Source organism: Urocampus carinirostris, chromosome 1 (genome assembly GCF_059441175.1).
Source record: "Urocampus carinirostris isolate Australia breed hairy pipefish chromosome 1, RoL_Ucar_1.0, whole genome shotgun sequence".
Classification (NCBI taxonomy): domain Eukaryota; kingdom Metazoa; phylum Chordata; class Actinopteri; order Syngnathiformes; family Syngnathidae; genus Urocampus; species Urocampus carinirostris.
The window spans coordinates 1,335,063-1,362,709 of NC_142349.1; the positions used below are offsets into that span (position 1 = coordinate 1,335,063).

General features: G+C 39.1%; 1 protein-coding gene across 5 annotated transcripts in view; it reads left to right on the top strand.

Annotated features, from left to right (window-relative positions):
- LOC148373206 (junction plakoglobin a-like) overlaps positions 1–27,647 on the top strand; it is a 109,460-nt gene that overhangs the window by 38,901 nt on the left and 42,912 nt on the right. For 3 of the 5 annotated variants that reach the window (XM_088333087.1, XM_088333096.1, XM_088333078.1), the window contains exons 2-8: positions 15,618–15,672; positions 16,573–16,788; positions 20,201–20,454; positions 21,488–21,726; positions 22,812–23,013; positions 23,088–23,232; positions 23,309–23,412. In XM_088333087.1, the coding sequence (XP_088189213.1) occupies positions 15,657–15,672; positions 16,573–16,788; positions 20,201–20,454; positions 21,488–21,726; positions 22,812–23,013; positions 23,088–23,232; positions 23,309–23,412 (1,176 nt within the window). In that variant the 5' untranslated portion in view covers positions 15,618–15,656. Of the gene's footprint in view, positions 1–15,617; positions 15,677–16,572; positions 16,789–20,200; positions 20,455–21,487; positions 21,727–22,811; positions 23,014–23,087; positions 23,233–23,308; positions 23,413–27,647 lie in introns of all 5 variants that reach the window. The other 2 variants (XM_088333105.1, XM_088333149.1) reach the window with 2 other exon arrangements.

The window sequence follows — 27,647 nt, forward strand, 5'->3', positions numbered from 1 at the left end:
AATGCTCCCATATTTACAGTAACTATGTTGAAAAAACATTTAATGATTCTGCTCCTTTGCTCGAGCAAGGTTAGGGTTCATTTAAGGGTAAAGCTGGAAGGGAAATGGATCATCGCGACTTCTATTTTTGAAAGGGTGAATTTGCCAGCAAATTTTAAATTTGGAGTCACAAGAAGATTGTCACTTCAGACAGAATGGAGTGCAGTAAACCCCCTGCAGGCTAACGTTACGGACGGAGAAAGGGGGAACAATTTTAGCCGTGTATGAACTGTGTTTGGAGAGGATGTCGGCACCAATTAGGATTCACCAATTCTTCATTGCATTGATCTAATATTTATGCAAAAGGGACTGAATTGAGTTTCAATATTACTGCAGGATGTTTCTTCGATTTGAAATCAAGAGTTTCGTTGTGTATTAGATGTTATAACAGTGATTTGTCTGACTTGAGGACCTACCATTCAATCTTATTGAGCTGTCGCTAAGCCCTGCTCCTTTAACTCACTCAAACATTCAACATTCTGTGAAGAGCGCTATGGCAAGTGTCACAGTAGAGGAGGCATTTGGCGCTTTTGGGGCCCAGAAAGATAACATATCGTCTCAGTCACCAAAAGGGCCTGAACTATGAATTGGGGGGCTATCATACCTGTCAACCAGTACGGTTTTTATGCATTTTAAGACGAGTACGACGTCCAAGGAAATCTGTACAGAAAAACGCAAATTCGTCAATCGCATGCGTCTGCCGGCTGGGGATTTCCCATCATGCATCATTCCGGAAAACAACAAAATATGGTGTACGATTATTTTGTATTTAGTACGGCAAAATACGACAGTTTGTACGGGCATGGAGCCGTGGAGGTTGACAGGTATGGGCTATAATAATGCAGGGATGTGCTAATGTTTGAGAAAGCGGGCTAGATTTTGTGAGTTTATAATGTGTGAGGGCTGGTTATTCTGCCTGGCATACTTTATTCAGTCTTTATTGCATTCACCCTGTGTGAAAGGTTTGCAATGCTTAGCGAGGAGCGTCCTGACCTCGAATCTCGCCTTAGTTCATTTGACTCTGCGTCTCGTGAAAAAGTGTTGCTGTGCTGTTAAAACAGCTTTAAGTTGCTTCACCTTTTCACAGCGTTTTGTGAGCAGTATGTTTCATATGGCAGTGCCACTTTATGTTAGACACTCCCCTACTTACAACAAGATACGTTCCGGACGAATTTGTTCGTAAGTTGCTTCAGTACTATATTTTGTGTGGAATGTATGTTTAAGGTTTGTATAAGTATGTTCAAGGTTTAAATACTCTAAGCATGTTTAAGGGTTGTATAAATAACCTGCATTATTTTGTACTAAAAAAAATAAACTTCTAATACAAAAATGTGCTCTATAAAGATAATTAAAGCAAAGTTTAACTTACTTTTGGAAGATGGGCCTCAAGAGTTACTACTACTTCCTCCTCCATGGTAAAAAGTGGCCGAGAAAAAAGCGATCCAACCATTTTCTCAATCGCATCAAGCTTCCTTATTCCACTTCCATTTGAAATGAAACCGCTCGCCTCTTCTTTACACTTGTCACCGACCATATTAAATGGATGCACGAGATATCAAACAATAATAATGTTAACATTTTTAGCACGCTGGACATACAGTACAGTATGTTTACACGTGAACTGGGACTGTGACAGGAAAAGCAAGCTGGATTTCTTCTTCGGGGTGGATGCTGGATGAGCTCTCACAACGCCACACGCCAGTAGCGGCGGAAAGAAGCACTATAGTACTGTACTATACTTGGCAAAAGGTGCACAATACGAAATCTAACTTAGAGCAATGTCCGGATATATATTGACATCCCCAAAAAATGTTTGTATGTTCTGTTGATCATAACTCGAATGTTCGTATGTAGAGGAGCATCTATACTGGACTGTCTCAGAAAATTAGAATATTGTGATAAAGTTCTTTATTTTCTGTAATGCAATTAAAAAAACAAAAATGTCATACATTCTGGATTCATTACACATCAACTGAACTATTTCAAGCCTTTTATTATTTGAACATTGCTGATTTTGGCTTACAGCTGAAAAAAACTCAAAAATCCTATCTCAAAATATTAGAATACTTCCTCAGACCAAGTAAAAAAATAATTTTATAACAGCAAAACTAAATCAAACATTTGAAAATGTCCATTGATGCACTCAGTACTTGGTTGGGAATCCTTTTGCACGGATTACTGCATCAATCCGGCGTGGCATGGAGGCAATCAGCCTGTGGCATTGCTGAGGTGTTATTGATGCCCAGGATGCTTCGATAGCGGCCTTCAGCTCATTTGCATTTGTAGGTCTGGTGTCTTTCATCTTCTTCTTAACTATACCCCACAAATTCTCGATGGGGTTCAGGTCAGGGGAATTAGCAGGCCAATCAAGGACAGTGATGCCATGGTCAGTGCACCAGTTACTGGTGGTTTTGGCACTGTGGGCAGGTGCCAGATCATGCTGGAAAATGAAATACTCATCTCCATAGAGCTTTTCAGCAGATGGAAGCATGTAGTGCTCTAAAATCTCTTGGTACACAGTTGCATTTACTCTGGACTTGATGAAACACAGTGGACCAACACCAGCAGCTGACATGGCTCCCCAAACCATTGCTGACTGTGGGAACTTCACACTGGATTTCAAGCAACTTGGATTTTGCTCTTCTCCAGCCTTTCTCCAGACTCTGGCACCTTGACTTCCAAATGAAATGCAAAACTTGCTTTCGTCTGAAAAGAGGACTTTGGACCACTCTGCAACTGTCCAGTGCTTCTTCTCCATAGCCCAAGTCAGACGCTTCTTCCGTTGTCTTGAGTTCAGAAGTGGCTTGACCATGGGAATACGGCTATTGTAGCCCATTTCCCGGACACGTCTGTGAACTGTGGCTTTTGATACCTGGACTCCAGCTTCAGCCCACTGTCTTTGAAGCTCCCTCAAATTCTGGAAGCGGCTCTTCTTCACAATTTTGTTAAGGCTGCGGTCATCTCTCTTGGTTGTGCAGCGTTTCCGGCCACATTTTTCCCTTCCAACAGACTTTTTGTGGATATGCTTTGAAACTGCACTCTGTGAACAGCCTGCTCTTTGAAAAATTTCTTTTTGTGTCTTACCCTTCTGATGGAGGGTATCAATGATGGTCCTCTGGACAGCAGTCAGATCAGCAGTGATTTAGTTTACTGAACCAAGCTGAGTGTTTTTAAGGCTCAGGAAACCGTCGCAAGGTGTTTCGAGTTAATTAGATGATTCAGGTGATTAGTTGAATAGCCTACTTGTATACTTTTTCATGATATTCTAATATTTTGAGATAGGATTTTTGAGTTTTCTTAAGCTGTAAGCCAAATTCAGCAATATTAAAATAATAAAAGGCTTGAAATAGTTCAGTTGATGTGTAATGAATCCAGAATGTATGACATTTTTGTTTTTTTAATTGCATTACAGAAAATAAAGAACTTTATCACAATATTCTAATTTTCTGAGACAGTCCAGTATACTCTTTGAAATTAGCCACTGTCAGTTGTTTTGGATTTCGTTTTTTTTTTATGAAATGTATAAAGTTTATGTAAGGATGTTTAAGGCTTGTATAAGTAAACTGTATTGTTTTGTACTAAAAAATAAACATTCAATGGAATAATATTCTCTATAAAGATAAGTTTAACTTACTTTTGGAAGATGAGCTTCAAGAGTTAGGTTACATCCTCCTTTGTGAGAAAGTGACAGGAAAAAAGCGATCCAACCATTTTCCCAACAGCATCAATATTTCTCATTCTACTTTCATTTTAAATGTAACAGCTCGCCTTTTTTTTACACTTTACACCAGCAGCAACCTTTTTGGTGTGGAGTGCCACTTTCAAATTTCCTCGTAACTCAGTGTGCCACACCAAGATTAATGACTCGCACAACATTTTTTTAATAGCCAACAGAGCTATAATTTTACACCAAATATACAACTGGATATACATTTTAATCATATAACTCAATGTTTTTCAACCCTTTTTGAACCAAGGTACACTTATTTATAAAAAAGTTCCAAGGCACACCGTCCGTTGAAAATGTTTGAAAATGAAGTTATGTCAAATATTTCACTGTACTACCTCATGAGCAGATAATAAGTACATGAAAAGAAGAAAATACTAAAATTAAAAAAATAATGATGCGCTATGTTTTTATTTTTTACAGTGCAATATTAAACAGATTTGTTAAACAAATTAAGTTATTAAATGGACTGTTCTACCTCAAGAGCAGATAATTAGTACATAAAAAGTGTATAAAAATCTACTTATATGGATGACTATTACAGTTCCACGTCTGAAGATTGCAAAAATACTGAATAATGGCCCGATTTTTTGGAAAGATAAAATTGGGCAAATTTTAGCGGGACATGAGACAAGGTCTCACGGCACACGAGTGTGCCTCTGCACACTGGTTGAAAAACACTGCTATAACTGACAAATTTATCTTCACTATTCTTCATCAATCAACTAAAAAATGAATGTGAATAACAAGTAGAAAGGCCTGTTGCCATCTATGACTTTAATGTTTTGCCACAAGAAATAACCAGAATCAACTATTCTTCATTAACAATGAACTACAATCAAAAAACAAGAGCTATGGACAGCTACAATACCATTCGTCAAGGATATCTTGTTGCAGAAACTATCAAAACTTGAAATAACAGCAGCAAAGCAGGAGACACGCGCGTGCACACACGCATACGCGCACTCACACGCTTCTTTAAAATATTCGCCATGAGTAAATGGTTTTCTGTGCTTTGCTATTCAGTGAGCAATGTGATAGCTTGCTTCAGTGGTGGTGTTTTTAGCAGTGACAATGGTTTTCAGGGTCTGTGTTTGTTTGCTGTACCTGGACACAGTGCATTTTAATGTCTCCGCCTTGTCAGACTGTGGGGTCTAAATCGACCTCTGACGCTAGAAGAATACACCACGTATTTTGACTTTTTACAACTGCAGTTGGAGATGGGGAGGAGGGGGCAGAAGAGGAGGAACTTACGACAGTCTCCTTGGCCGCGCTCCTAACTCTGGGGGGGTCTTCCCCCACCAAACTGCCTTCATATAGGCAGAACAAAGAAAGAAAGAAAACGCCCCTTTGGGCGGTACCAGTATTTGAAACAGAAACGTGATACCATCTGGTTTAGAAATACACACTTTTGGGGAAGTAGTTTGAGCCAACTTTACAAAGAGTCATCCTTGTATTCATGTTCATGTTTCGTCTCGTAATGACGTTTAACACTTGCTGTGCGACGTACAACGCTCTCGAGGCATAATGCACAAAACAGCACAGTCATTTTTTGGACAAAGCCTCACTCGTTTGTCCACGCTGGCTGGAAAGAACGAGACTTTTTCGCTCGAGGAGCCGTCATGATTTGTTCATTTATCGCACGCGTGTGTTTCGTTGCCTGGGTTAAAACACCGATCTCTCCTCAGTGCCGCACACACACACGCTCACTTACAGAGCAGAGGAGGGCCGCTACCGTAAAGCATCTAAATCAGGGGTGGGCAATTAATTTTTATCAGGGGCCGCATGAGAAACCTGAATTGTGTCAGAGGGCCACCAACTTTCTTTCATTGTAAAATGCTCAAATTAAATATTTTGAATAGCTGATGCTGATAATCAGAAGAATATAGCACTCTGTAAATATTTATATTAGGCTATGTGAAATTGTGGTGTATTGGTTAAATAAGAAAAACAATCATTGAACCACTGCAATTTATTTTTAACTTGTTAATTTCCACAAACAATAACTTGTAATGTTCTCCACCTCATGTTACCTCTTCAGTGAGAATAATCCAGTCTGTTCTGGGCTTGAACAAGGGCATTGAAATCTGGCGGAATGTCTGAAGTGGCTATGCGAAGGACAGCTGAGAGGAGGTCATCAGTCATAGAGGATCTATGTTTGGATTTATTAAACTTCATAACTGAGAATGTCTGTTCACAATGATAGGTAGATCCAAAGAGGACTAGGATCCTCTGAGCATGCTTCCTCAGGTGTGGAAAGTATTGGCGATGAGAGGTTGAAGCTATGCCTACTCATGCTAGCTCTAGAAACTATTGGTGACGAGTTGGGCTGGCAAAGCCAGCCCAAGTATTAGCGCAAGCTAGTTGTGAACAATGTCTGCAATGGGTTGGGCTGGTGCAGCCAGCCCAAGTATTAGTGCAAGCTAGCTGTAAACACTGTGGGCAATGCTAACTTCTTCATGCCCCAAAATTTTGGGAATGGCTATATTGTAACAACTTCATATTTACAAATTATGCTAATGGACTCATGTTGATGAATTATCCTAATGAGTACATGCTAAAAAGTGATGCTAACGGCTAAATGCTAACTTCATAATGCTAAAAAAATTCTGAAATGGCAATATATTAATGACTTCACATTTACAAATTATGCTAATGGCCTCATGTTAATGAGTTATGCTAATGGTTGGATGCTAAAAAGTGATGCTAACGGCTAAATGCTAACTTCCTCATGCAAAAATTTTTTGGTAATGGCAATATTTTAACGACTTTATATTTACAAATTATGCTAATGGACTCATGTTAAGTTTTGCTAATAGATACATATTAAAAAGTGATGCTAACGGCTGAATGCTAACTGCTTCATGCTCAAAAATTTTAGTGATGGCTTTATTTTAACAACTTCATATTTACAAACTATGCTAATGGCTACATGTTGATGAGTTATGCTAATGGCTACAGGCCTAAAAGTGATGCTAATGGTTAAATGCTAACTGCTTCATGCTAAAAATGTATGCTAATGGCCACATGCTAACGAATCAGCAAAATGAATAGGCTCAATGGATTCCGGGTGGACCAATTCAAATCGAAAGGCCCATTCTATTTGAACATGTATATTTTAAGTTTTTAAAGTGTAATAACACTGTTATTACTATGTTATGACCTTGAATGTGATTTTTAGACATCCACAAGGCATATCCTTGTTGCTAACGATTATGGGCCCATCTGAAATAAACTTGCCAGTACCAGGGGTGTGTGGGGGGCGGAGTCCCCCCACAGAACCGAGTTAAAAATTACACTTACATCTCTCTGAGTTAAAAACTTTATGCTAACTCATAATGCTAACAACTCAACGCTACCGGTTCTCTACCAACATCTGCCAGATCAATCACAACTCTGACAATTGCCGCGGGAATTGTCTAGTATTGTTTAATATCTCGGGCATCAATTCAATATGGTTGAGGCTCATCTTCCAAAAGTAAGTTAAACTTGACTTTATTTATCTTTATAGAGCATATTATTTTATTAAATGTTTATTTTTTTAGTACAAAACGGTACAGGTTACTTCTACAAGCCTTGAACATATATAAACCTTAAACATACATTCCATACAAAATATAGCACTGAAGTAACTTACAAACAAATTCAACTTAAGAACAATCGTCCGGAACGTATCTCGTTTTGTAAGTAGGGGAGCGTCTGTACTGGCGAAATTTTATAAATATAGCTTGAAAGTGCTTGAGAAGTGCTTGCATTTAGCCATAAAAAGCCATTGGCCTCTTTGATAGGGTTATCCCATGGTACAGTAAGTTACAAGAGAGCAATGTGCTTGGAGGCCTCAGAGACGAGCTGCGAGTAAGGCCGCAATGTTTTGGTGGCAATTGATTCTGGGAATTTCAGTTACATGCCTAGGTCAACTTTTGCTGTGGCTTGCAAGCCAGGTGAAGTAGCTCTGGCAGCTAATGGTAGCTTCAGCCGAGCCGATGAAAGCGATGGAGTTCTTTACTGGGTGAAGACTCTTGCAGTGGTCAATCCGACATGTTGAGGTTGTTCATGATGGCCCTCAGGACTTGGTCACAGCCCCAACGGTAGAGCCTCTCCCCCTGGGCTTTCGCTTAGCAGCTGAGGATATGCTCCAGGGTCCCCCTTGATGAGCAGAGGTTACGGGCTAGTACTCCACAACGCCCCCACCTGAACTGGTTTGATTGGCTTGGTAGTACCTAGATCAGGAATCGTATTCGATTGAGCTCAGCTTTCCACAACGCTGATCAGGAGACTTTGCCGCCCACTGCGTACTCCCATCTTGTCCATGCTCCGGGAGAATAAAAGTAATGTGCTATATGAATGTATTTTTTGAAAAAGCAACAAATTATAATTTTAAAAATAATCTTGCCATTTTATTGCTCAACTGTATGGATTAAGGACTCAATCCAATTTACATTCTACTTTGCTCCCATCATCTTAACGTTATCGAAAACTGCCTTTACCTTTCGGTTCTATCCTACAGAGAGCATGTATTTTTCCATTATCAAATATTTTTGAAAAAGCGCCAGGGATCCACCAGGGAGCACCAAAGACCAGGCATTTGGCTCCAGAGCAACATTATCGGGCCAAGAAGTACACCTTTGCTGGCCATTGAAAGCATATCCCTCTTGTGTAGCAAATCAGAATGCAGAACACAATACACGGTCAAAATCCGCAATGTAGATTTGACACTGGCCGATATTTACATAGGCTTTCCGGGTCAGGGTTAGGTCGCTTAAGCATGGGTTTAAAGTCAGAAGGCTTGAAGGCTACTGGAACAATACCCGCGGACAGTGATCTTTTATTCATATTTAAAACTGAAGGGCCTAAGATCCCAAACAGATCTTTCGCCAGTGAAGCTGAAAACAGTTCAAGCAGGCAAGTAGTTCGTTTGGCCCTAGTGACAATCTGTGTGGAGTAAATTTCAGCTTGCTTTCCGATATAAGAGCAACACGCCACTTTTTTTTCCAAGGCCGTGCCAAACGCGAACTCACAAAGTTATGGTGAGAAGCCCCATTTAGCGATATAAACTTTGGTTTCAACCATGTCACACAAAGGCCAATTAGGTTAAGATCGTAATCACTTATAAATCCATTTATAAGATAGATAGATAGATAGATACTTTATTCATCCCGTAGGGAAATTCACACTTCCAGCAGTCTACCCCGTTGTTTATTAACAGATGAACATGATGCCCTAGGGGTGCTTGTAGCGAAGTGGATGACGTCACGCCAGTCCAAAAATTCAACATCCCTGCGGCAGATGGAAAACTTTTCTTTGTGAAAATCCAGGGATACACCACCTCGTGCTAGCAAGTCCGCCGCCGCTACGATTCCCCCCGGATTTCGTGTCTGTGTTTAGCGGCGTAGCTCCGGGTGGCTACACGTTATCGTCCGGAATGCTAAACGTGAGCCACGTTTCCGCAAAACACAGCAACTGCGCTCCCTGTGCGCTTTGATGTTTTCCACCAGCACTCGATGATCTTATTTGGTCGTGAGTTCGCATTTACCATGATTACGGATGGTACCGAAGACTTATAACGCCGCTAACCGCTTCGCTAGCTCTGGCTCTTCCTCCACGGTAGGCCCCTTCATCACGCCGGCACGAGAATTCTTCAGGGCAAGGTGTTGAAATTCCTTGAATACACGCATTTCTTGTGCGTTAAAACCCATGTCCATAGGATAGAAGTAATCCATAGTGTAGTTGTCAAAACGGGAAGAAAAAACACCGAAGATAGGAGCAGACAATAAAACAATAGGACAGCTGCTGGAAAAGGCAGCCGCTCGTGGCAGCGCCGCTTTGATATATAAGTAAAGCTTTGGAAGCAAGTGATCTGATATTCAGAAGACCAAGCTTCAGCACTATGGACCGAGCTGAACTCTTTACCGAATTTTGAAACTTAATGGTAACCACAACAAGATTTTGCTGCCTGTCCAGGATCTTGTGCCTTGAATGGCAGCAGGTGCAGCCCGGATTCCACACCACGGGATTATTGTACACAGGTGGAGTACCAGGAGAAATAACGGAAGAAAATAATGTTATTTCTTCTTCCTCATAACCTACCAACATCAAAACAGTTCTCCTGAGACTCCTGGGCTTTAACACCCCCTTTTGAAACTGACAGACCCTAGTCAGTGAGGCTTAGCCAGAACATCTCCAACTTTGTCGCCTCCAGCATGGGCTGCCCCCAAGGCTATGCCCTGAGCCCCCTACTGATCACCCTGATGAGACGTGACTGCGTCCTAATTTCTGCCACAAACCACATTGTGAAGTTTGCGGATGACACAACAGTGTTGGGCTTCATTAAGGATGACAACCTGGCACACAGAGAGGAGGTAGAGCAGTTGGTGGGCGGGTGTAGAGACAACCGCCTGGTCCTGAATGTGGACAAAACTAAAGAGATACTGTTGACTTCAGCAGAAAACCGCGCAAACATGCCACACGTTTCATCAACAACAAGGCTTTGGAGGTGGTCAGCAGCACCAAGTTTATAGGGGTGAAAGTCACAGACAAACTCATCTGATCTGTGAACACTGCATCACTGGAAGAGGTGCGTTGCAGGACCACCAGGTTCTGCAACAGCTTTGCCTGCCCTGGCAATTAGACTGTTAAACAGTCAATCCCACGCATAGTAAGCCCAACCAGCAGCTTATTTGCACATCTGTTTTTATTTTTATTTTTCATTTAGAAAAGATTTTTGATTTAAATTTTTAATTCTATTGATACTGTATAGTGAACATGTACCTGTATACCTGACTGCCCATTCTGCACATCTGTTCAGCTGCTCCTCTTGTACTACTGTTTAGTACTCATTTACTTACTACTGCACATCCCAATATTTTGGTGTATCATATGATCCTCCTACAAGTATTTTGTATTGTTGCAAAGTATTCCTTTTCAAAATACTCCAACTCATTACTACATATACTTATATTTATATATTTACGGAAACTGTGAGTCAGATGTAGCAACATTACTGTCTGTATCTGTATACATATGTACAATAATGACAATAATGTTTATCTGAATCTCAAATTTCTGAATCTAACCGGCATTCATTTCCAAAATATATTTCTTTCAAGTAGTCGGTTATATTTCTACCAAGAAATGTCAGTCAAGTCCTACATGCAAATAATTTAAATTTATAGTATTGAGACCTTATACTTCACATTCAATCATTGTTCAATGCTCTCTTTTAGTAGTCAGGGCCCTTTTTTATGTTGTTGTGTCCACCCGCCTTATTTAAAAGTTCACCAGTCATAGATGGTGTTTGTTCATCTTTGCTGAAACTTTACAACTCCTTACAGGTTCTTGAGATCTTATCTTATAACTTTTACATAACAAACTGATAGACAGGCTAACCATGTGGTCCTTGAGAGATACCTCACTGGCTGCACTACCTTAGTGACCCCTGGTTTATGTTTATCTAAAAATTCCAGTTGTTTTTTACCTCAAAAGGAAAAGTAATGTAGTTGTCCTTTCTTTTCATAGTCAATAACATACTGGTTTCATAAGGCCTTTTGTAACAAATCGGGTTAATCTATGTAACAGTGATCCCAGTAATCCGAGACAATTCGTGGTCTTTCATAGTTTATTGTTGCACTGAAATGTTAATGTTATTTTGGCATTCTTTTCAGGGTAGCTGTGTTGCCTGACTTTAAAATGGGCAGGCATTAAATTTCTTTTAAGTAAAATGTTCATTGCAGGATAAAAATATACATGCTATAATTTAGTAGTGTAAAGAATTTTTCAGATTAAATATTAAGTCATTTTGTACATAATGTTACAAAATAATTGATAATATATCTACTAAATTAAAGCAATAACGAAAGATCGGAAGAGCCATCTTTTCAATAAACAGAGCCGAAAGAGCTGGTTCTATAAAATGAGCTGGAAATTCCATACCTAGAGTAAACGTGGGATTATCACAGCTTTTTTATATAGCTATGTCTGTACATTAGTCATAATAGACCTGACCTGCTTTAACTTTAAATGCTTTTATTTAATAAATGAATTAAATTATTTTGAGTGGACTAATGGGACTGGTTGGTGCTTGAACATTTGTAAGGAAAAAGCTCTGTGAAGCAATTGGTGGTAAAATTGCCATGACAATTTAAATCCCCCATCTGTTCATTTTTAATTAGGTAGGGGCTCCAATTTACAGAGCCATAATTGACGCTGCACAGCAATTTGCCCCACTTTCAGTTTTCTCAGGAGGCCACATCACTGCTTTTTTGTATGGATTATAGAAGACATCAAGAAGTATGTGACTGGAAGGTAATGCAGTGACAAATTCAATCATGCTAACATCTCATCTCATCTCATTAGCTGCACCGCTTATCCTCAGTAGGGTCGCGGGGGTGCTGGAGCCCATCCCAGCAATCGTCGGGCAGTGGGAAGGGGACACCCTGAACTGGTTGCCAGCCAATCGCAGGGCACACAGGGACAGACAACTCGCTCGCTCATTCACACCTAGGGACAATTTGGACCGGCCAATCCACCTGAAATGCATGTCTTTGGAATGTGGGAGGAAACCGGAGTGCCTGGAGGAAACCCACGCAAGCACGGGGAGAACATACAAACTCCGCACAGGAAGTCCGGTAGCTGGATTTGAACCCACTCAGGAGGTTCCCAAGACCTTAGAACTGTGCCTCACACGTGCTAACCACTGCACACACTAACATATCTAGTGTAAATAGCTCATCCCTAAACTGTACTGAAAAGTGATAGGTTTTAGTCTAAAATGTGAAAAAAAATACAAGGATTTGTGTTCTACATACAAATACATATTTCCCTACACCTTTTGAGAAGCACTGCGGTCGACTGTATGGAGACGGTAGAATGGAATGAAATCACTGTTGTATTTGACAAAACAGTCATTGAATCCTAAAACAAACGACAACACATCCACTGTTTTACTGTTTTAAAACAACAATAGAACTGCATCCATCTGGTTTCTGTTGTATTTTCCAAACTATAAAATAGTATTTTGTCAAATATTTATAATTCATAAGGCGCACCGGTTTGTAAGGCGCATGAAATAGACACGACGGTTAGAGTCTATAACCGTTGAGCTCTTTTTTTGACTTGAGGCATATAAAATGCAATGATTGATCAGTCGATTAGTGTTGCTGATTAAAATAAAAAACATTGTTTGCAAATGATATCCAACTTAGGTGGCAACCACATGTGGTAGAAACATACAAAAAGGCATGAGAGCTTATCTATATCACACGATTTTTACGGTGCAAGAAACACTGATTTACATAGTGAATTTTATTTTGTTTTTCGGGGACCTTTTTGACCCAAAGAGCCATACAAGCAAAAATATTTCACCATAAGACTTGAAACAAAATTCAACAAAACCACCAAACCTGCTCTCCAGAAAAAAGTTAATTATTTAGTGTAACTGTAGTTACAATTGTGTCCTATACTGTATATACTGGACATAACCCTTAGTGTAAGTATTGTCTTGACAACACATGTGTGACACTGCGCATTTTTTTTCATCTCTGAGTCACATGTTATCATGAAATAAGCAATATATGCCTGAGATGCCATAGGTTTCCAACCCCTTGGTAAAACAGTCCCTCCACTTATACAACAGTAATGGTATGGTTTGATATGTATACGGACCAAAAAGCGTTTGTAAAGTATTGTGTTGAAAGATTTAATGCTTCTGTTTATTGCAACATTATTGATGCAAAGGTGACGGCCGGGTAAAAATATTGTGATAATCGGATAAGTTCTAATGCCTTTTAATATGTCACCTGTCTAATTGGTAGTCTAGCAGTTAAGTGTTGGCGCCCTCACTATCATGACCCGGATTCAAATGCTGTTGCTTGCAATGTAGTGCGATTTGGACAAGCGGTGATAGAGTGATTGAATACAGTAGTACACCGTAAAACCTTGTGAATTAATGCACACCTATAGATACTGTATGTATTCCGAAGGTAATCCACTGTATTTTGCGGTATGTAATGTGGACTTTTAAATTTAGGACCAAATAAGGGTTTTTGGGTGCCTTAATTTGGTGTACAATGAAATCGTGTGTCCAAAGAAAAACAACATATCAGCGGCAGAGGGGGTGACTCCTCAACATTGGTTTTGAAGTTTTAATTTTTGAAGCAATTGGAGTGTTTTAATCTAAACTAAAGGAAAAACACAAAATCTAAATAATTAAACAATATTTACATATAAATTATGCACCGATAGACAAATTATGTCTATCATAATATTAATCACTTCTCCTTCAATGTTGCACTCATTTTGTTGAATTGGCGTGTGCCTGCAGTTTCGTGAGGGCAGCGCTAATAACCTGTTCAGTGACACTTTGTAAATATAATTGATTGTCTTCTTTTTGTATTTTGCAATTGGTGTTTAAAATGACTATACAATCATTTTACTGTTACTGTATATTGTGAAAATAATGGTCAAGAGGTTTGGTACCTCCACTTAAAAAAGTGATACATGAACCTGGACACAAGGCATCCCAGTGTATTTTGGGAATTTAGAAAGTGAACACATGATGTGCTTAAAACAGCATTTGGATCCTAATGTGCTTTTAATGTGAACTAAAACGGAATGCCATTTGAAAGCAAAAGTTTAATTTTTGCTTAACAAACTATACTACGTTGTTAAAATTTAACTACCTTTAGTTGGACTACAAACAAAAACCTGACCTTAGTTTCTTCCAAATATTTTTCAAGGTTACATTGTTCATCTATCTGAAACCAAATTTAATACATTTATTTATTTCAGGTGTGTTTTGTCTTTTCTTAGTATCCTTAATATTGGAGTAATCTAAAAGTATGATAAGGTAATCAAGTTACGTCACTGTGATATGATGGTATTCAGAATTCATTACTTTTTCAATAGATAACTAGTAACTGTATCTGATTACATTCTTGAAGTTACCTTCCCAACCCTGCTCGTTAGTTACACAGTTGTCACAAATTCATGCGTTTGTTACCTCCCGTTTTGATTACCGTAATGCACCACTCTCCGGTCTCCCGAAGTCCAAAATCAAGAGCCTTCAGCTGGTACAAAATGCTGCAGCGAGGCTTTTAACTAAGACAAGAAAGTTTGATCACATTACCCCGATTTTAGCTAACCTGCATTGGCTGTTGACAATAGCTGTGTATTATTTGCCCTCATGTAGGTTTTAGATCAGGGGATGGTGTCATAATAGTCTGTGGTTTGCAATAATCTGTGGTCTTTGAAGCCCTTTGAGACTCTTTGTGATTAAGGGCTATACAAATAAACAGGACCAGATGTAGCAGGTTAACAGCCGGGCATTTAAAATAAACTAATTTGTATAATGAACTGTTTGTTTTCCCTGGCCAAACTCGTGTGAACATTTACGTATCTAGTTGCCAATTCTATTACAAATGATCATGCTTATTAAGCTACTGTTTTTTTGTTTGTTTTTTAATTCTTGAAAGAGTTTGGTGCTGGTATTGGTACTATTATTGTAAAAGTTTCTTTATCTGGTCCATAAAATCTGTGTTTAAAGTGGATATGTTATTCAACATTAGACATAATCCACTCCTAGGGTTCCTACTATTTTTAGTCAAATGTGTATATAATTACAGAAAACAAAATACTGTGATCACTAAACTGAGAATCAGCTTGTTGCATAGAAAAATAATAAAAGGGGAAGCAAAAGAGTGAAAGAAGAGAGAGAGACAGAAAGAAAGAGGGAGCACAAGAGATAGAGTAAGAAAAAAACAAGAGAAAGAAAACATTACAAGAGAAATTAAAACATTCATGTGCTGGAAATTGCTTTTCAAACTTTTCAAATGGGATTTAACTTTTTTCCTTACAGGTCAGAGGTCAGTAAAAGAAAAGGTGCAGGTGGACAGAGATGATGTCCATGCAAAGTAAGTATGTATACAATCCTATGTGGTTTATAATGAATAAAACGTTTATATGAAATTAAGCTACTGAAATCTTTTGTCTTGTGTAGTGTATATATATATATATGTATATATATATATATATATATATATATATATATATATATAAAAATATACCATATGAAATGATCTGCATTTATATAGAGCTTTTCAAGTCAATGAAGACTTCCCAAAGCGCTTTACAATGTGCTTCACATTTACCAACCTACTCTACCTCGTGAGCTACTGCCGCCCATATGTATATATATATATATATATATATATATATATATACCATATGGGCAGCACGGCGGCGCAGTGGTTAGCGCTTGTGCGGCACAGTTCATGTCATGGGAACCTGTCGTGGGTTCAAATCCAGCTCCAGACTTCCTGTGCGGAGTTTGTTCTCCCCGTGCTTGCGTTGGTTTCCTCCGGGCACTCCGGTTTCCTCCCACGTTCCAAAAACATGCATTTCAGGTGAATTGGCCGGTCCAAATTGTCCATAGGTGTGAATGAGCGAATGAGTTGTCTGTCCCTGTGTGCCCTGCGATTTGCTGGCAACCAGTTCAGGGTGTCCCCTGCCCACTGCCCGGAGATGGCTGGGATGGGCTCCAGCCCCCACCGCGACCCTAATGAGGATAAGCGGTACGGCTAATGAGATGAGATGAGATATATATACCATATGTATATATATATATATATATACACCATATACCTGTTAAGACTCCTTAGAATATATCAAGGCTCTTTGAACTTAGTCGGGCATTGTTAACACATAGTTATTACAGAAAATATTTACATCGGACTACGCACCCCACTTTAGGTCAATGGTAATGAAGTTTGTTATATCCGAAATTGAGTTACAGTGTTTATTACTTTATGCAGTGAATGAGGCAGACAGTGTGGTGAAAGTGGCTGTGTGGCAACAGACCTACTATGCTTCAGATTCTGGCATTCAGTCAGCAGCTACAACAGTGCGTGATGATGACAGCAGTACTGGATGTAGTGGCAGCAAGGAGTACACTAGCAGTACAGGTAGTACTGCTGCTGCAACTGTACTAACCACCACAGGAGCAGTTGGTGAGCAAGACAGTCCAACAGGTAAGAACCATTTTCTGTTATGCATTTCGCATTTATTGCGACTAGTAGTCAATAAACCCTTAACGTGCCGACTGCCCGCCAGAAGGCCGTCAGACTGTTAACAAACAAAGGCGTGTCTTCACGATGTCACCAGTCACTGAAATACGCCATGCCACATATCATTGGAAAGCTTAAACATTTGGGATTCACGATATGAAGACGATTTTAAAATGTACTCATGGTCATTCAGAAACACTACAAATACCAGAAAACTATAAAGCTGGTATAACTAACCTAAAAGTCTTGAAATATTAAACTCATAAAAACAATTCCCCAAAAACATGGTCTAGTTGCATTCACGAGAATCTAGTGCACTGTGTAAAATATTTACTACACAACATAGTATAATGCCGACAGATTACGTCCAAGTGTGCACAATCACGGATTGATTTTGAGAAATATATGTCAAAAATTTACAACTCGAGACAGGTAGTGGTAGGAATACTGATCTCTTTAGGCTTATGTGTTAATTGTCGATTGAATTATTTGAATTTGCCTTTTAGTCAAAACAGCTTCAGAGATATGACTAAAATGAGTTAGTAGAGAAATTGATGTAGTTCCAACTAAAATGCTGCTTAAATTCAGTTTTTTGGTTGCATTCTGATAGGGAGGTGGGGTTTGTTTCAGTGAACACAAGCAAAATGGCCCACAAACTCTGGGCCGACAGAATATTGGATTTGACTGCTTGGAGTGGACAGTTACCTCAACATTGCGAGGTATATGTGCTATGCAGTCAAGTCTAGTCATGTTTATTTGTATAGCTCTTAATCACAAGAAGTCTCAAAGGGCTGTACAGAATACAGACTACCAGTACACTAGGGGTAAGGGGTAAACTTTTTGACTCAGAGAGCCGTAAAAGCAAAAATAAATAATTATTTTGAGAGAGCCATACCATATACTTTAATACTAAATTCAACAAAACCTTATCATCAGATTTGATTTCACTGTGTGACATTTGACGAATTGATAAAATCTACGAAATAATAATAATGACAGAGCCTGTGCCCATAACAATGCAAATATAACACTTAAAATTTGTCTTCCTCCTGCTGTTACTCAGGTATTTTGGCTCATTTTGACTATCATTTTTGTCCTAAACAATGGTTTCTAGGTGCGAGCAAACGTGGATACCAACAAATTAACCTTGCACTGTGTGTATAGCTATGCCCTTTCCTTCTGTTCGCCCAGTCAAATTGCTCTGGGTACCAAACCATACTTAAAGACTATAATGTTTCTTATGTGCTTCACTCGGCTTCGCATGTAACAAAGCAGTAAATAATTGCGCACATTTATTCTATCTCCGAGCCAGATATACTCATTAAAAGAGCCATATCAGGCTCGTGAGCTATAGGCTCCTGAACCCTGCATTAAACAAGCCCCTGATCTGAAACCTACATGAGGGCATGGAAAAAGTAAAAAACTCAGCATTAAGAAAAGGAAGAAACCTTGGAAAGGGGCCGCACATGAGGTAATCCCTCTTTCAGGATGACAGGCCAATAGATGTTGCAAGGGCATCAACAGACAATACACAGACATCAATCATCAACATGAAATATAGGTCATTCATAAGCTATAGAATATAGGTGTGTTTTAAGTTTAGATTTTGACACTTCCACTGAGGTTGAAGATCGAATCTCAGAGGACAGAGCATTCGTTCTATTCAAGTCTTTTTTCTTTATTATTATGTGTACTATTGGTCAGGGTGAGACGAACTGCAAACTGATGATTGTTAAGGCTGGTTACCTTTGGAATCAGCAGAGTCTTGCACCTCAATGTGCTGCACACACTCATAGCAATTGATGCTTATAACTCCTAGCTGCTGCGTTCATTTTAAGGTCTGTTAGTCCTGCTTTATGCTGACATTTCAATCTGTCATGAACTGAAGTAATTCCCTCGAGTTCCGGGGGGGGGGTTGACACAAGTGAGATGAGAAATGCAACCCAAAATGTTCAGATAAAACAAGGTCTGCATCACAAGTTTCCAAATCCATACTCTTCATTGTGTTAGGCCTGGGCTGGGCCAATTACTTCACTCGGGCCACATGCTCAGGCCTTTTCATCTGGCCTGCCAAACGAAAATGGTCAAAGTAGAATGACAATGTTTATAAAAGTAAACAAAATACTTCTACCACTGCAAAACGTTTTTGGTGCCAACTTTGTCCCCATTTGTCTACACAAAAACACTACAACAAAAATTCTACAAAATTACAAAACTAAATATCAAACTTGAAGCTTAAAACAATGAACTTATTTTACTACTGAAGTACAAATGTATTACTACAGAAATATTGCAAGAAAAATCCTAAAAAAATACAACTACAGTGACATTTAAATACAAAAATACAACTACAGTAGTCTTAAACAAAGTCTAAAAACTACTATGAAAATAATACAAAAATTACTATACTAATATACACTTCTACAGAAATACCAAAACACTATTACAGAAATATTATGACAGAAATACTACTACAACAATACTACGGATATAGTACAAAAAAATCGACTATGGAAATACTAAAAAATACTATACAAATATTGAGAGATACACGCCACCAAAAATACTACTACGGAAATACACAAAAATGCTACTCCAGAAATACTGCAAAAGGCTAAAGAAATACTACAAATATCTGACGGCAGAAATACTACAAAGATACTAAAATATGCAACCACAGTAATACTACAAAATCAAATATCACATTTTGTAGTTAAACCAGGGAACTAATATTCCTCATCTCATCTCATTAGCCGAACCGCTTATCCTCATTTGGGTCGCGGGGGGGCTGGAGCCCATCCCAGCCATCTCCAGGCAGTGGGCAGGGGACACCCTGAACTGGTTGCCAGCCAATCACAGGGAACTAATATTATTTGGCTTTAATTGTGAGAAATAAATATATTAAACTAATCTATTAAAAAAATATATGCAATGCTCTCTCTGTCTTTATTTCTCTCTTTCATTGTATTTCTCTTTCTCTCTGTCGCGCTCTCCTTCTTTGTCTCTTTTGCTTTCCCTCTTGATCTTCCTTAATTTCTCTCTCTCTCTCTCTCTCTCTCTCTCCTTCTCTTACTTGCTCTTTCTTTCTCTTGTTTTTTTTCTTACTCTATCTCTTGTGCTCCCTCTTTCTTTCTGTCTCTCTCTCTTCTTTTACTCTTTTGCTCTCCTTTTGCTTTCTCTTAATTTCTCCCTCTCCCTTTCTCTCTTTCTCTTTAATCTACTAGTCTGGCCCCTGTGATATTTTTTTTTACCATGCAAGCTAAATAAGCTTAACCTCCCTGATTATTAAAGCGATTTTGTGTAGGCATTTTTAAATGTATGCCTCTTTGTCCTGGATGGGTAGTATAGATTATTTGTGTCTTCATTTTTTCTTCAGATTTAGATTCTCAGTACTCATTTACGAGGGCCCAGCGTGTCAGAGCAGCCATGTTTCCCGAGACACTGGTGGAGGGAGAGGCGGCCATTCCTGTCCAAACAGATTCCACACAACAGAGCAATGTCCAGAAACTGTCCGAGCCCTCACAGTTACTTAAGACGGCCATTGTCCACCTGATAAATTACCAGGATGACGCTGAGCTGGCCACAAGAGCCGTGCCTGAGCTCATCAAGCTCCTTGCAGATGATGATCCGGTATTTGATGTTACATTTTCTTGACCAATGATTTCTACACTCTAAACCGGGTGTCAAATATTGTGGCCTATGGGCCAGATGGCGCCAACCAATTAATTGAATCAGACTCACGAGACAACGAGAGAACGGCAAGAGAAAAACAAGCTGCAGGTTTCTCTCTGTCTCTTTATCTTTTTTTCTCTTTTTCTTTTTTTAATCTCTCTTTGTCTCTCTCTCTATTTTTCTCTCTTTTCTCTCTCTTTCTTCTTCTTTACTTCTTTCTTTTTCTTTATTTCTCTTTCACTCTCTCTCTCTCTCTCTGTCTCTCATTATTCTCTATTTCTCTTTTCCCCTTTTGTCTATATCTTGCTTTATATTCTTTCTGTTTCTCTTTCTTTTTCTTCTATTTTTCTATCTCTTTAATCTCTTTCTCTCCCTTTTTTCTCTTTCGAGCGCTCCTACAAATTCTCACCTATTTTCCTCTCATCTTCCCTTTCTTACATGCATCTCTCTCTCTGTCTCCGTCTCCCTTTCTCTCAAAAATTATTTTTGTTTGCTTTCTCTCTCTCATTCACTCTTTCTCTCTCTTTCTCTCTCTTTTTTTCTTCTCTCTTTCCCTCTTAGATTTTCTTTATTTTTTCACCTAATCCTCTTTTTCTCTTTCTATTTTTAATTTCATCCCTTTCTTGCTCCCACTCTCTCTTTCTCCCCCTTCTCTCTTTTTCCCCCCCTCGTTCTCTCTCTCTCTCTCTACTGTTTTCTTTTTTTTTCTTCCCTCTCGTGTTCTCTTTCTGTTTTTCTCTGCTCCCTCTTTCTCACTCTTTATTGTTCGAAGCCCTTAGAGACTAATTGTGATTAAGGGCTATACAAATAAAAATGACTTGACTTGACTTGAATTCTCTTCATCCCTTTCTCTCTCCTCTTTCTTTCTCTATTTTATTCATTGAGTCCCACTTTCGAGAGAAGATTTTTTTCTCCCGTGTGGCCCCCAGGCTAAAATGAGTTTGGCACCCTCACAACTATCCTCATTAACAATCTTTGTTCCGTTAACCAGGTAGTGGTGAACAAGGCAGCCATGATTGTCAACCAGCTCACTCGCAAGGAAGCCAGTCGCCGAGTGTTAGTACAGTCTCCGCCCTTAGTAGGAGCTGTTGTTCGCGCTATGACAATGGCAGTTGACAAAGAGATTGGCTGCTGCACTGCAAGCATTCTCCACAGCCTGTCACACCAGAGCGAAGGACTGCAGGCCATTTTTAAGTCCGGGGGAATACCAGCCCTTGTCTGCATGCTGAGGTACAGTGATCAGTGTTTTGAACTGAACTTTATTTTTGAAAATACCGTATTTTTAACATGCACCAGGTCATAAAGCACACCCACCAAAAATGGTCCTTTGTCATTTACAGAAATCCATCAGTTTTCGTGGTTAGAAGGGACTATAACCACCTTCAAAAATGGAAAATATGCGAAGTAACGTCGTATCTTCATAAAATCCCCCAAAGGGTTAAACTTACCTCGAGATGAAAGTCACTACCGATGCAGCTATAACTTTTTTATCGATCTACTAATAACACAACACATAATAGCAGTTGAGTCAATGTTTTTCTTGTCATTGTACAAAATTAAAACAACATTTTTCAAAAGCACACTCAGCTTCAGTTATGAGCGAAGAGCCACTATTTACTTCAACGCGCACGCCCCACCCACCCGTGTGGTATGGACTTTATCCCTCCCCAACCCCGAGGCGGAAATCGTAACGCTTGTACCAATGGTTCTATTGTCATTATACAAAAGTAAAACTAAATCAAAGGGCTTCACCTTTCAGTACAGTGGTACTTCTACTTACGAATATAATCGGTTTTGGGAGTAACTTTGTAACCTAAAACATTTGTAAGTAGAAGGACCTTTAGATTGTGTTTTTCGCTTTGCGTTTCTGGAAAAGCTGACCCAATGATGACTGCTTTTGCTGGCTTTTGATGATCGTTTGGAAATGCTTGTAGCAAACATCATCATATAGCCCGACATGTCAAAAGTTGCTCTGGGTGATTTATTTCCACAAATTCTGAGACGTTGTGGAATTTTGCCAAAATATCTTTTATACAGGCTGTTGATATGATGGTAGTTGAAACTCTGCCCTATATATACTGGACCGAAACCTCTATGATGTAAAAGTTGCTTCATTTACATGTGTTCCAAAACTCTGCTTTACACGTCAATTGGAATAATACAGAGAAAATAAGCACAAGAACATTTTATCTCCGAGTCATAGGCACTCATAAAAAAAGCCATATGTGGCTTGCGAGCCACACATTCCTGACCAGTGGTATAGGTATGAGGCTGCTTGGTTAAAAAAACTTAAAGGCATTCTCTCTTTTTCACAGTTCACCTGTGGAGTCAGTTTTATTTTATGCCATAACCACCCTTCACAACCTGCTGTTGCATCAAGACGGAGCAAAGATGGCTGTACGTCTTGCTGATGGCCTTCAGAGGATGGTACCACTACTAAAGAAGAGCAACCCTAAATTTCTTGCAATTACCACAGACTGTCTACAGCTCCTGTCTTATGGCAACCAAGAGAGCAAGGTAATCAGATCTTTAAATATTTCAGTTAAGAGATTATTATTAACTATTGAGGTGATGCTCCCTTGTTTTAATAGCTAATGATACTCGCCAATGGGGGCCCAGAGGGTCTGGTGTTCATCATGAGGAACTACAATTATGAAAAGCTGTTATGGACTACCAGCAGAGTACTCAAAGTACTTTCTGTATGTCCAAGCAACAAGCCTGCCATAGTTGAAGCTGGTATGAATAACACTAATGTAAAATGGAATGATGGGGGGGGTGTTAAAAACTGGCAAATTGTATTTTATGTCCTCAGGAGGTATGCAAGCGTTGGGTCAGCATCTTACTGGGTCGAGTCATCGCCTGATTCAGAATTGTCTGTGGACACTTCGTAACCTATCAGATGCTGCTACAAAGCAAGTAGGTAGAGTCCAAACTTTTTGCTTCATTAAACCCCTTAAAATTCCTGTAAAATTCGCAAAATCACAATCCAAGACGTACTCAAAGTTCTTAAATCGTCTGGAGAATATGAACGGTTTTGGTCTCTTTTAAAAGGCTCTTATGTTTTGTCCCAAATAATCACTAAGTGCTACTAGGATTGTAATCAGAGTTGGAACACACATAAAAAAGTTTTTATTCTCGTCTGATTTTCTTTTGCAATTTAATGCCTGCATATAAGTGTAGCATGGGCATCTTAGCTGGAAAACAGCTCAGACAAAAGCTTGAAGCCTTACCTAGTACCCTGTCAAATTTGATCAGAACCTGAAAATCTAAACATTGTATTTTACGCATTTTCTTATAGTAGGTGAGCCGTTCTCAAAAGTGGCCATTTGGAAACCTCAAGTTTGCAGCAATAAAAACTCTGCAACTGTGTATTTTACTTGGCCCATTATTTTAGACATTATTTTAGACAATGGTTATGCACAGTGCGCGTTATAATGGTGCGTAAAACTCAATCATCATTGTCGTTGCACACGTTTACTTTCGGCTCTGATTTAAATGCACACCGTAGATGTTCACATATTTATGTTGGGAATTTCATTGGTTAAGCAATTTGTCAATAATCATTTAAATCTGTTACTACAGGTTGCTCAGACGCGGAAGTGGTATTTCCTTGGCGAGCGATGGTGGTGTCGAGAGTGGAAAAACAGATCAGTAGGGGGAGCAAAAATCGTGGTTGAAATCAGAAAAGAGGTCGGAGCCGGGAAACAGACGGGAATCAGAACAGGAGAGAGTCAGGGTCGTTAAGCTTGCCTAGCGTAAGCTGAAGTTCGTAGACGGACTGACAACCGGTTATATGAAGACGGGGGGTATAAAAAGAGACAGGTAGCCAATCAGCGTCTAAGGCAGTTGGCGCCAAAGGAGCAGGCTCAGGTGCATCTCATCAGTAATCATGATACTGATGAGATCATGATTACTGATGCTCCTCCTCTTTTGTGTTTTCATAGTTGTTATTTCTAAGCGTCATTTTCAATCTGTTTCATCCGTAAACAAAATTTCCCCCCCCTGAAGATGAATATGGTCATCTGAAGAGGCTGTTATGTTTGATTGGTTAAACATGGTAGAGCCTAGCTGAGTTCTGGGTCAAAATAAATGCGGAGACGGACAAACAGACGCGTACTTACGTGGAGGGCATAAGTTAAGTTAAGTAACCTCATCTCATCTCATTAGCTGCACCGCTTATCCTCAGTAGGGTTGCGGGGGTGCTAGAGCCCATCCCAGCAATCAACGGGCAGTGGGCAGGGGACACCCTGAACTGGTTGCCAGCCAATTGCAGGGCACACGGGGACAGACAACTCACTCGCTCATTCACACCTAGGGACAATTTGGACCGGCCAATTCACCTGACATGCATGTTTTTGGAATGTGGGAGGAAACCGGAGTGCCCGGAGGAAACCCACACAAGCACGGGGAGAACATACAAACTCCGCACAGGAAGTCAGGATTTGAACCCACGCAGGAACCAAAATGCCAAATTCCCTATGTGGTTGGTATGCACTGGGCTTTAGGATCCTGGACACTCAAAAATGTACACCAAGGAAAAAAATAAATGAGTGTGTGAATTCAATAGGGTCAATACAAATCTGAGATGATACAACCATGATTAAATTGCCAAACAACAAAAGGCAGTTGCAAAAGTCAAGCAGATTGATTCAACAAAAAACAAGATCACTTAAAATATAAGGAAAGCCAATCAATACAGAACAAAGGACAACATAAACGGATTTACGTGTGAGGCAAACATAACATGTAACTGGAAGTACTAAAAATAAATAAACAGATAACACACAAAAATGATGCAATAAAGAATGCAAGAAACAATAGCTGCATTATAAAATGACTGCTTATTTTTTCGTTGTTTAAACTCAAAAAGGAACAACAGTTAAAAGCATCTTGTCTGGGAGGTCCTCCTCATTCGCTGTCTGCCCACTGCCCGAAGATGGCTGGGATGGGCTCCAGCACCACCGCCACCCTACTAAGGATAAGTGGTGCAGATTACGGATGGATGGATATTGATTTAAATCCTAAGCAAAAATACATGAACTATGATATAAACTTGCACGTTTTAAAATACTTGTAGGTTGAGAAATTATAAATTATTTTACATAACATTAGCCTCACCTAGACTGAGCTGACATAATTGTCCGCCATCTTGGTGCAACAAGTACTCAAAAACAAAAACCTTGCAAAAGGCTGGCCAAAACAAGGAAATAAAAATGGGGTAGTTCGGTCAATTTGAGTCTCAGTAGTTTGTATTCCTCTATGAGATTTGTAGCATTGATTTTATGGTGCACTAGATAATGAAGTGGTCAAATATTATACTCTGTCTCTTTAATATTAGTGCAGCCCATGTAATTTATGGATGCATGTATTATTGATTGATTGATTTTCACATTAATTCTTCAAGTTATTTTTAAATTTAGTTTGGCATTAAAAAAGATATTTGAGAACAGTTAAATGTTTTATCTTGTGGTAAACCCAATTTTGCCCAACTTTCCCCAGACCCTTACTCCGGCGGCCCCTATGTAAATCAAGTTTGATACATCTGTTGTAAACAATGTCCACTACGTTGCTATCAGTGGATGACGGTGTATTGGCCTTTAGTTGTGCTACATTTGGATCAATGTTACCCTTAATAACTGTTTTATGGCTACACAACATTTACTCCAGCTTAGAGGTAAGATCGAGCCTAGAAAAACCAGCCCGACCCGACGTGGCCTGCAAGTATTAAAACCCGACCCAAACTCCACTCATTAACTTCATTAGCAGGACTGTGCCCAGAGCAAATCCGAAATATCAATTTACTTGATTTGCAGGGCAGAGCCAGAAAAACACAAAATCTCATATTTCATTTGTAAATACTCGGGATGTAAAATTTTCTCTTTTCTTTATAACACCTGGAATTTTTTAATATCACTTCTTCCTCTTGTATTTTGGGCAGAAAAAAAACTTTTCTAAAGTTAAAATAATGTACGTATTTTTATGAACATGATCCATGCATTTAAACAACGAAATAATGCTGGGACACAGAATAAAAGCCAAACAACAAGAGCGAAAGAGAGATCCTGATGCGCACTTGCTTAATTACGTGGAGCAATACTGCAGCCCACTAGGCTTTAAATAGATTAATGTAACTCAAAAAATTGAGAAAAAGTATATGAACTGGTTATTTCTATATTAATAAATGGAAAATCTAGTGATTGAAGAGCAAAAGCACAAACAAGATAATAAATCACGAATAACATTCTTTATTTAAATCATTTGCATTGAAAAACACACAAAAACAACCTGCTTTAAGAAGCCATAAAACAAAATAAATAGGAACATTTTCAGGAACACGAATGTAGAAAAAAAATCACACTACAAAAATCAGGCCTGCTGTAACGAGTAATTTAACATAGTATATCATTAAGTAAACAAGATAAGATACAAGGTTACTTATTTAAATTAATAGGAAGAAAAAGAATGCACTAAGACTACTATGAAAAAAACAAATAATTGAACACAGTTAAACATTCACAAAAATAAGCCTCCTGATCATTGCAAATGACTCAAACGAGAAAAAAACAAGCAAAACACTAGCAAGTTTAAATAAAAAGCAATAGCTCAGTGTCAGTAAATGACAAACATGAACAAATAAATATTACGAAATATTACAAATTGTGCAAAATAGAACAAAAGCGTTGAATCTGCTGCTTGGCCTTGCCGATGGTTTGCAAATTGCGGCCTCATTTCCTGGGCTTCATTCCAGTGAAATAAAATAAACAAAGCCTCAGACAATAATTAAAACGGCAATTCTAACAGTTGGATAATATGTTGTTCAGGTCATCTTGAAAAAACAAAGCAGCAAGAGAACAGCGGTGGATTTAAAAAAAATGAAATTTAAAAAAGCAGTGCTGCAGCAAATGAGCGGCCCGGTCAGGCCCGATTCAGAACTACTGTAAATTCCGGACTACAGAGCGCACCTGATTATAAGCCGCACCCACCACATTTAAAGAGGAAAACCGATTTTGTACTTACACAAGCCGCACCTGTATATAAGCCGCATGTGGACCCAAACCTGACTTAAGTCCCGCAATTGAAACTAAATGTTCTTCATTAAAGTACACAGTCCAAAAGTCACAGCCGGCAAAATGAACGGAAAATGATAAGGT